The sequence below is a fragment of the Hibiscus syriacus genome, unplaced genomic scaffold, assembly GCF_006381635.1.
Source record: "Hibiscus syriacus cultivar Baekdansim isolate YM2019G1 unplaced genomic scaffold, ASM638163v2 tig00110505_pilon, whole genome shotgun sequence".
NCBI lineage: Eukaryota > Viridiplantae > Streptophyta > Magnoliopsida > Malvales > Malvaceae > Hibiscus > Hibiscus syriacus.
In genome coordinates, this window is record NW_024062765.1 from 2,121,932 (window position 1) to 2,132,323 (window position 10,392).

The window sequence follows — 10,392 nt, forward strand, 5'->3', positions numbered from 1 at the left end:
GGGATGTATCGATACCCTATAGGGGGTACCGATACCAGTTTAAATAGAAAATGAAGTTTTGCCTTTCCTTTAGTCTAAGAAATGAAATTTTAGAGTATGTCAATTAGAATATTTATATGGATCAATGTATGTTTATATAGATATTGAACGTAATCTCGTTACGGAACAATCGAAGGATTAGAAACGGTCGAGAGCGAGATAAAGTGCTAGTATTGATACGAATCAAGTGTGGCTAAGGTGAGTACATCCTATAGATAGAGTTCAATGGAAATAAGACTTGCGACAAGTTTATTTCCTATATTAGATGTTATGATTTCCTTTTTATATACTTGCATATGTTATGGTTATAATAAGTATTTGCATATCTTTTAAATGCTTTAATATAATATATATTGAATGTATGCAATTATAAGAGAACAAATTCAGGTATGAATAATAAGCAAAGTGATCATATGTGTTCATGTGAAGTGAATGGTATGTTTATATGAGAAGTGAGCAATGTGTATATGAAAATGTGTAATGTAATCATATTTAAGCCCATGTTATATAATATAAGAGTTGTAGGTATATAATTGGCATGCCAAGAGTCGAGGGATTATCAGTGGTCCTTCGAGACATAGTGGTTCTTTGGGACAAGTTTTCAGTGCCCTAGTAGGAATTTATTCGAGCTATGGTGACAGCATTTGTGCACAATCTCAGTGTAATCATGTACCTTCTGTTCTCAATAATGTACATGGGCATCCAAAGATATATTGAATGAAAATTATTATAAGAAGTTAAAGTTCACTTGTGCACATCATAATTATATATTTCATAGTTTAGTAAATACATGTACATTGCAATGTCATTATGGATTAATAGTAGTGCATGTTAATGAATTTATTGTTATATGTTCATTTTATGTCTCACTAAGTCTGTGACTTAGCGTGTAAATGGTTTACACGTAGGTACCAAGAAACAAGAAGATCAGAATTAAGAGTGGCAAGGACAACATCACTACTAGAAGATTAGATCAGAAGTAATTGGCAAAGTATGTGTTTTGTTGTATTTAGTATGTTGGTATGTAAACAATTTGTTAATTACGAATACTCTAATCGATTTTGTATTATTCTGGTCAAACTTTTGTAAGTTAACAGCTTTTATTTTAATGAAAGTACAAAATTTCCTTGATTTTCTTTAAGAGTCAAAGTTTGAAAAGTCAATGTGACATTTCGAACTCGTATCTGGGTCGGGTACGAATTAGGGTGTTACACTCTCTGTGAGTATAATTCGTTCTCCATTAGAAAACATAGTAGCACTCAATTTTTCAGATGTCTTCAAGGGAATTTCTGATCATCTCTTCAAACCAATACTTTTACCAAGTTCATTCAGGAGATCATTGAAAATTACCTCCTCAACTGAGTCAGAAATAGTCATGTTGCCATTTTCTAATTTCTCTTTTATTTGATCCTCAACGACTAGATTATTGATTCCTTCAGCATCCATATTATAGTTTATAGAGTTCATGTTTCCTGAAGGTTCTTGCATCTCCAATACCTTCTTAAGCTCCATACGACTTGAAGTTTTACCTGTAAATTATCAAGTACCGAGTAACTACGAAATTTGAGTTTTTACAGTTTATTTATAACATCAAAAGCACATCAAGTCACTCACCAGCATGGCTAGCAGAAGAAAAAACATCAGCTAGAGAAGCTATCTCAGAACAAACGGCTTTGCTACCTCTGCTTTCAGAACCCAGCATTCCAGATTCAACCAAGTTAGAATCATCAACATCACCTGTTCTATTTGAGGACGGGGAAGACTCATTTTCAAAATAATCATCATGTATCCTTTTCTCTTCAGCATTTTTCACCAATCCAGTATTCTCCTTACGTACTAATACAGATTCATGAATACAGGGTGTATTTCCTGGATTTGGATCTTCACTCTTTTCTTGATCATACATACATCCCTCTTCTTGCTGCATCAGCAGCTTCAACCCTATACGTATCTTCGACTGCAATGAAGAAAAAGAAGACTAAAAAAGCAACCCGTGAAAATTATGCATTCTATAGAACTTATACCTATAGAAGGAAAGTAAAGAATTTTCACACACATTGGTTTCCTGGTGTAGGTCCAAATGAATTTCCTGGGGTAACAATGTTGCTATAAGAGCTCTGCTGGATTTCAAGTACCTTTTGAGCATCGGTTTCAGCAATAGCATAATGAGATTGTGCACTACTCTCTTTGTTTTCAGCAGCCTCAACTGAACACTCTATGTGTGGAATCCCTTCTCTATGTGAGACATAAATAGCATTCATTTTTCAGCTTTCTTCAGGAAATTTTCTAATTCACTCTTCAAACGAGTAATTTCACTAGTTCTATTAATGTCAAAACCTTCCTTCTTGACGGATTCAGCAACAGTGACATTGGTATCTTTTAATTCCAGTATGGTCCTAGTCTCTCCCAAAGGAATTCTACTTATAGCAGCAGTGGCGTCATCACTCACGAAGTTAGTGTTTTCACCACCTAATAGCTCTGTCTCCAATTCTTTCTCCAATTGAAGGAAGGCATAGATCAAAACGAAATTCACTCACCACCCACCTATAAGATCTCTTTGATCAGCCAATGAATGACCATTGTCTCCAGAAGTTATCTCATCCATGTTGATAACATTACTTTCAAACTCTACCAGCCTAGATTTAACCCCATTAGAGTCTATAACAGCTCCCATTTCACTGTCATCAGCATCAACCTGGACCTCACTTTCCACAAGGGCTCTATCCTCCTTGTAAACAACCAAAGATTCATGTGAAAAATGTGCGTCCAGTAAATTTATATCTTCCTTCATTTCTTGATCAGACACTTCATTTCCTGAAACACAGCATTTTAAAGTTCTAGCTATTTTATTTTCAAGATAGTCAAACAAATGAATTCAAGAATAGAAAAAATGTCATTAAGGATTAAATTTTTGAAAACAGAACAGAGGAGGGAAAGTTGGGAATTTGGCCCACCATGACTTTCAACTGGAAAGGTTATCAGAGAATAATCCACCCCTTGACTACCCTCGCTTTCATATTTCAAGTGTTTGAGGTCCGACCCGTTAACATCACCCAATACACATGTTTTATTGACAGTCTGACTTGACATGCAATGCACTTCACTCTCAATATTGTTGCCACTGACTAAATTCTCTACGACATCTTTTACTAAGTTGTCTTCCTTCTCATAGACCACCACAGATTTGTGAGCAGACTGCTTCATTTCTTAGTCTTTAGAAGAGCCTACCAACTTCACAGGTGATGCAGTAATATTTTCCTCCATATTTTCAGTAGAATCCTTGTCTTCCTCCATGTTAAGAAATATAGGAGAGGCCTCTGTAAACCCATACTGCTTTGCTCCAGAATTCATTCTCAATTCCTTTCTCCTTTTGTTAGAGCATGCATCACCGCTGTTGACAACCTTTTTGCTAACGTCCAAATCAAGATTATTTTTATCTCGTGCACATTCTGACACAACAAATTGTCCATCCTTTCCAGCTGGTAATTCTTTAGGAGATGGAAGACTCTCAGTAGGTGCAACTTCCTCTTCTACAATCTCCATTCTAGACTTGCTTTGCCGTTTCTTCTTGACGCCTTTAGCTGTTGAATTAGGAGGTGCAATAGAGGCAATTTTAGAAGTAATATGTCTGGATCTTCTTTGGGGTTTCTGCTTCATTGGATGATGCTCACGAGCAGAAGTTTCTTATTCTTCCAAAATAGGCTCTTGCACTTGCTGCTTAACTCCCCGGTCACTTTCGGCAACAGCAATTTGATCTTCCTTATTTGCCAACTCAGCAGCTGGAGCAATAAGAATCCCGGTCTTGCGCCTGCCCCTCCTCAAGAGGGCTTGATGTTGTGAAGTCACGGCATACTTGGCCCTATTAACCTCACTACCATCTTCCTCAATAACATCCAATTCTTTGGTCGTGCCTTTCTCTAGAAGCGGTGTTATTAAGTGCTCCATTTCACCAATATCTTCCTTATTTGCCAACTTGGCAGCTGGAGGAGTAATAATCACAGTCTTGCGCCTGCTCCTCCTCAAGGGAGCTTGCTGTTGTGAAGTAACCGAATACTTGTCCCTCTCAACCTCACTACTATCTTCCAGAATAGCTTCCAATTCAGCAGTCCTGCTTCGTTTTCTGGCCTCCTCTTTTGGAAATTCCCCCTTATTTCCCCCCTTACCACTTTGAGATACACCAGATTTTTGCCTGGAAGAATGTCTCCTTAAACATTCTGGAGGTTCCACGAGTGCAACATCTCTTTCAGATTATTCTTGAACCTTTGTTACCAGAGCATCACTTTTCACAGATGCAACACTTCTATCACTAACTTTTTCTGAATTACGTTTTGTTCATCTCAAAGGCTTCTCTGTTTCATTCCCATCCTTTACCTCAACTATTTTAACTTCATTTTTAACCATAGAAACTTCATCTTTAGATTGTGCCCTAGACTGTCGAGTCACCCTAGAAACAACTTCAACCTTTCCCACGTCACTGTTGACTGCCACACCCTGATCTCGTTTTCTAGTATTCCTCGTTGACTGCTTTGGGCAATTTTTGCCTTCAGAACTTTCATCCAACAGATGAGCCTCGTCACTTCCTCTGTCGTTCCTTATCTTCTTTGAATCTTCCTGAGTCACATTCTTCTTACTTCTTAACTGTCTCCCGCTTAACCCACCAGTAACCTTATAAAGACCGTTCTTGACATCTTCTTTTTGACCCAATTCTAAACCCTCCAAATCACCGATATTAGCCACCACCTCGGCATCTTTAATCTTCTTGCCTCCTTTCCCTTTCTTTCTCCCATAAGGAGGCGAAGAAGCCATGGATTATTCTGATAACCTTTTAATATCTTCACTTACAGTATTTTCAATTACCTGGTCAGGATTATTGGACAACGTTTGCCTCCTAGACCTTCTAGGCTGCCGATAGACAGAAACCTCGTACTCGATGGTTTGATTGTCAAGACTAAACCCAAGGAAGCACGGGGACGGCAAACTTGTGCCGTTTGAAGTACCTGATACGTCCCCGGTACGGGGACGACACGGGGACGGCTGGGGTACGTACCGAGAACGTTCCATGGTAGCGGGTACGGCTGAACGACGCCGGGAACGTTTCACAGAATCTTGGAGACGTTTCGGGGACGGCATGTGACTTTCACATGCGTCCCCGGGATATTTCCGTCATTTTACAATAAAAAAAAAAGAAAAGCATAACCTAATTGAAGGCTGGAGCTTTCGGCAACAATTGCTTCTGCTTCTTGAGCTTTTCGACAGCAATCGCCAGCAACTGTTTCTAGCTGTATCTTTTTTGTGCCAATATCTACAGTCTCCGATGACAAATGGTTCTCCATTTCTCGAGTGATCAATCGCCTAGGTAGGGTGAAATTAAACAAGCTTCAAAATTGCTGATATTTAACTAAAAAACAAGTAATATGGAAGTTTAGCTTACGGGAAAGCCGTTATGTTTATTGCTTTGCAAAATGGAAACCAAATCTGAAACCTTTACAACGCGAGGAAGTGAAAGAACCTGTGAAGGCATAAATATAAGATGTTTAAGTTGTACTGTTTTAAGAACATAATTGTGCACATATTTCTGAAATTTATTGATTATGTTGGCTGACTTGCTATTGCAGACTTCAGGCTTCACTTGGGAATTCATAATTTTTTCTTTTTTTTAATATTTTAGTTTCAAGGAGATTTAGAATTTAGTAATATTCTGTTTCGTTTTCACTTTAACAACATGCGTGTTCTGAAGGTATAAAACTATGGATAGAATTTATAAATATTCACAACTCACGAGTCTAAAAAAGAGTTGTTCACCACACTATTGTGTCTTAAACAACTGAACCATGGAGCATATATATAATTATAAATACGTGTGTATGTATTGGAACTATCAAGATTCTTTTTTTTTGTAACTTTTGATGCAATGTCTTGTATACCTTCAAGGTTACATGACTACTCAATACACATTAGTTGCTTTCTATATTGGTTTTCATTTTTCTAGTACATACGGCTGAACATAGCTTTTGATCATGGAAGCACATGGTTATCATTTTATAATGTACTTAGAACATATTATATAAAATATTATTATTCGCCTTTTACTTGAGTTATTCTAAAATATTATTATTTAATACATAAATTATATAAAATAAATTTTACATGAGTTATTCTAAAATATATATTTATAATTTTAAAATTATTTTATATGTCGTACCCTTGCCGTCTTCGTACCCTGTAATTTTAAAAATTACCGTTTTCCGTCCCCATCCCCGTATCCGTCCCCGTATTCGTATCCGTGCAACATAGACTAAACCTGACTTTCTTTATCTGTTTTTTGACAGCAATAGCTTTATCTTCACTCAATATTTCTTCTGGATTAGAGCTCAACTCCGCTGACGAAACAGGATCTTCGCTTTCCTGTTTGAAACAGGGATGAACATACAAAATAATTGAGTCACTTAAATATAATTATTGAATTAAACCTTTGAACCACAAATATTTATTGTGCAACTTGCTTCTATTTTTTATCTCCAAAGTAAATCAATTAACGAAAAAGAGACATAATTGTTTAAAGTTAACGAAATGTAATACCAAAGCAAGTGTATTGTTTTTGTTCATAAAATTTAAATAGGCAGTTTAGTCGAGCGGTTCAAAAACATTGTTTACTTTTTCTATTCGGGTTTTATTTTTCTGTTGCTTCAATGAAGGCCAGTAGTAGAAAATAATAATAATAATCGTGTTTAAACTTCTAACTTGTAATCCTTAAGAGCAATAAAGCATTGAAAATCAAATTCCATCACCAAAAGTTAGAATTCAATGCTTCCCGTTTGAAATTACTTTAAGATCTATTGATATAAAGAAAAGCATTGGAGAAACTCAAAACAGTCCGTCTCTACATAATCTAAACTAGTTACATGAAATTCTTCACATGATCGAGATTTAGCCTTAATTCATAGATTCGGTTCCCAATTGACAGTCAATGAATTTTTTTAGAAAAATATATGACAGAGACGGTACCTTAAATATGGAGGCCGAACGATCCGCCATTTCACGGTTGGTTAAATTCGCGGGGACGCCGTGCTTTTTACACAACGCCGGCAGTTCCTTTCTCTTCATGCCATGAAAATCCATCTCTTAACAATAATTAAGAAAAGAAAATCAAAGGGAAATATTACTAGAAATCCATTTTTTAGTTAAAAACAAAATACTAATTTGTTTTCCATGGAGGAAAGCTGCTGAAGTAGAACTGTAGCAACAGATTTTCAACGTTTACGAATGTTGTTCGTTTTGTGGTAAAATAGTGGCTTGGAAATCGACGGTTTGAACTCAAATGTTCAAGGGCCAGTTCTGGCGCGATTTGAATTCAAATTTTCAAACGGCCAGTTTTGGCGATTCTTTGAAAACTTAAACGAGTCAGGCTACTCGCTGTATTTCATTGAATTGCTGTCTACTCACCAGTAGTGCTCGACAGACGGTATGTTTACGGAGCGTATAGTGGTAAGCTCGGTCCAAGCAGACAAGTACGGTAGGCGAGTAAAACTAGATTTGACTTAAAATATTAAAAATTAATTTGTTTAACTGATTTGAATTGACTCCGAGTTGTAATTGTACAAACTCAACTAAAAAAATTCAAGTTTAAATCGAGTTATAAAATACAACTCGAATAACTCAAAATTTTTAGTAATTAATGGAATGGTTTTAAGTTTGAGTCGAATCCCTCTTCTTATTCGACTCTGTATGATATATGTATATTACATATGAAAAAATATATATATATGGTTATAAAAAAATATTTAAATTAGAATCAGATAATATCATAATATTATAAATATTTACAATTAAATTTAAACAGAAACTCGAAAACTTGAATCAAATTTTATAAACTTGACCTGACTTAAAAAAGTGTAAATGAAGTTCAAATTATAAAATAAGATTCATCAACCTAAATAATTTAATTTTTTTAACTCGACTCAATCGAACATTAAACCGATAAAGGTCGGTGATCCAAGTATTTTGGAGTTGCGAGTGGGCTCTGAATTTGTCGTATTACATTTCATTAATAGATAAGGTTCTGTCTTTATTGAATATCGCCGCGTGGAGGAATATCTTAGCTTGGGAAGCGGTAAAACTGGGGTAGATCTCATGGATTAAGGTTTGTTCATTGCTTTTGCTTTAATAATATATCAATTTGATAGTGTTTTAAAATAAAGGAGACATATGGGGAGAGAAAATAAAGATAAATGTATTAATATTTTTCTTATTTTGATGAGTATATGAACTATATATATATATATATATATATATATATATATATGGGTGAGGAATGTTATCTAATAATTATAATACATGTGAAGAGTCAAATCCTTTAGCATTTCATCTTCTCAATTCATTGAAAAATGCTAAAAGTTACATTAACTAATAGGAGTAATAATGACATCCACATAATATATTCATAACATTTCCCTTTGGATGTCCACTATCTAATTGTACCTCGTTAAAACTTTACTAAGAAAAATCTAGTAAGACAAAAACCTAGTGAAAGAAAGAAAATAAAAAGTACATAATTATACACTTGACATGATGCCTCATTAAAAACCTTACTTGGAAACCCAGAGAGAAAAATCAAAGTTAAGGGAAAAAGTGTACAACTTGTATTTACTCCCCCTAATGGCTACATCACTTGAGATCTCTAAGGTAATACATTCCAATGTAGTGTAATAACTTTTTGAAACATAGATGTAGGAAGTGCCTTATTGAATAAATCTTCTAAATTATCACTTCAACTGATGTGATTAACTTTTATCTCTTTAAGCTTCTGAAGGTCACGAGTGAATAATAATTTAGATACAATGTGTTTTGTTCTATCACCTTTGATGTACCCACTCTTGAGTTGTTCAATGCATGTTGTATTATCTTCAAACAAGACAATATCAATTTCTTTTCCAAATAATAAACCACAGTTATTCCGTATGTACTGATTGAATCATAAATCTTAGCCATACACATTCATGACTAGCTTCATGGATTGCTAAGATTTCTGCATGATTAGAAGAAGTTGATGCAATCGTTTGCTTCATGGAGCACCAATAGATTGTTGTACCACCATATGTAAAAACATATCCAGTATGTGATTTACCATTATGATGATCTAAAATAAATTCTGCATCTGCAAAACCAATCAACTCAGTTTTGGATTTATTATGGAAAAACAGACTTATATCTTTTGTGCCTTGTAGATAATGAAATACTTGCTTAACTCTTGTAGTCCAATGTCTTCAAGTTGGGCATGAGCTAAATCTTGCCAGTAAATTTACAGAAAATGATATATCAAGTCAGGTATGACTAGCTAGATACATCAATGCCCCAATTGCATTGAGGCGGAAATAATCTTTACTCTGTTCAAATGATCTTACAACCATTGAGGTAGTCATTGGATATGTCTTATCCATATAAAATCAATTTAGCACTTTTTCTATATTCATTGATTGATGCACAAGGATTCCATCTTTTAGGTCCTCAATTTGTAACCCCAAACAAAATTTCATTTTTTTTTAAGGTCTTTTATCTCGAATTATTTCTTCAAACAATCAACTGCAGTTTGAATCTCTTCATGAGTTCTAATGATATTTAAATCATCATCATATATTGCAATAATAACGTATCTAGTTCCAGACTTCTTAATAAAAATACATGGGCAAAGTGGATCATTCTTATAATCATTTTTAACAAAAACTCGCTTAGGTGATTATACCACATGCGTCCAAATTGTTTCAGTCCATAGAGGGATCTATTCAATTTGATTGAATAATGTTCTCGAGAACCTGAATTCACTGCTTCTGGCAGTTTAAATTCCTCAGGGAGTTTCATGTAAATGTTAGTATCTAGTGGGCCATACAAATAAGATGTTATTATATCCATTATACATAAATCAAGGCCTTCTCTTATAGCCAAACTTATCAAAAAATCTAAATGTAGTTGCATCCACCACAGGAGAATATGTCTCCTCATAATGAATTCCAGGTCTTTGTGTGAATCCTTGTGCAAACAAACGTGTTTTATATCTCACAATTTCTCTTTTTTCATTTCTTTTGCTCACAAAGATCTATTTGTATCTCACTGATTTCACTCCTACAGGTGTACGAATTACTGGTCCAAACACTTCTCTTTTCGCTAGCGATTTCAATTCACTTCAATTGTTTCTTTCCATTTTGGCCAATCATCTATTTGCCTACATTTCTTAATTGATTTTATTTCATGATCCTCTTTGTTGTTCATAGCATCTAGTGCTACATTGCATGCAAAAACATCATCAACGTCGATTTGATTTTGCTTCCATTTAATACCAGACACGACAAATAGAGATCC

At 34.9% G+C, this 10,392-nt stretch overlaps 2 protein-coding genes across 2 annotated transcripts; both read right to left on the reverse strand.

Annotated features, from left to right (window-relative positions):
- Positions 1–1,332: 1,332 nt before the first annotated feature.
- Positions 1,333–2,300, reverse strand: LOC120129998. Its single transcript, XM_039147362.1, has 3 exons — positions 2,094–2,300; positions 1,654–1,996; positions 1,333–1,568 (listed from the first exon to the last, which is right to left on the reverse strand). The coding sequence occupies exons 1-3, from the start codon at positions 2,298–2,300 to the stop codon at positions 1,333–1,335; spliced, it is 786 nt and encodes a 261-aa protein (XP_039003293.1).
- Positions 2,297–6,172, reverse strand: LOC120129999. Its single transcript, XM_039147363.1, has 4 exons — positions 6,162–6,172; positions 2,994–3,810; positions 2,584–2,853; positions 2,297–2,529 (listed from the first exon to the last, which is right to left on the reverse strand). Exons 2-4 carry the CDS (start codon positions 3,241–3,243, stop codon positions 2,297–2,299), a joined length of 753 nt encoding a protein of 250 aa, XP_039003294.1. The 5' UTR covers positions 3,244–3,810; positions 6,162–6,172.
- Positions 6,173–10,392: the final 4,220 nt, after the last annotated feature.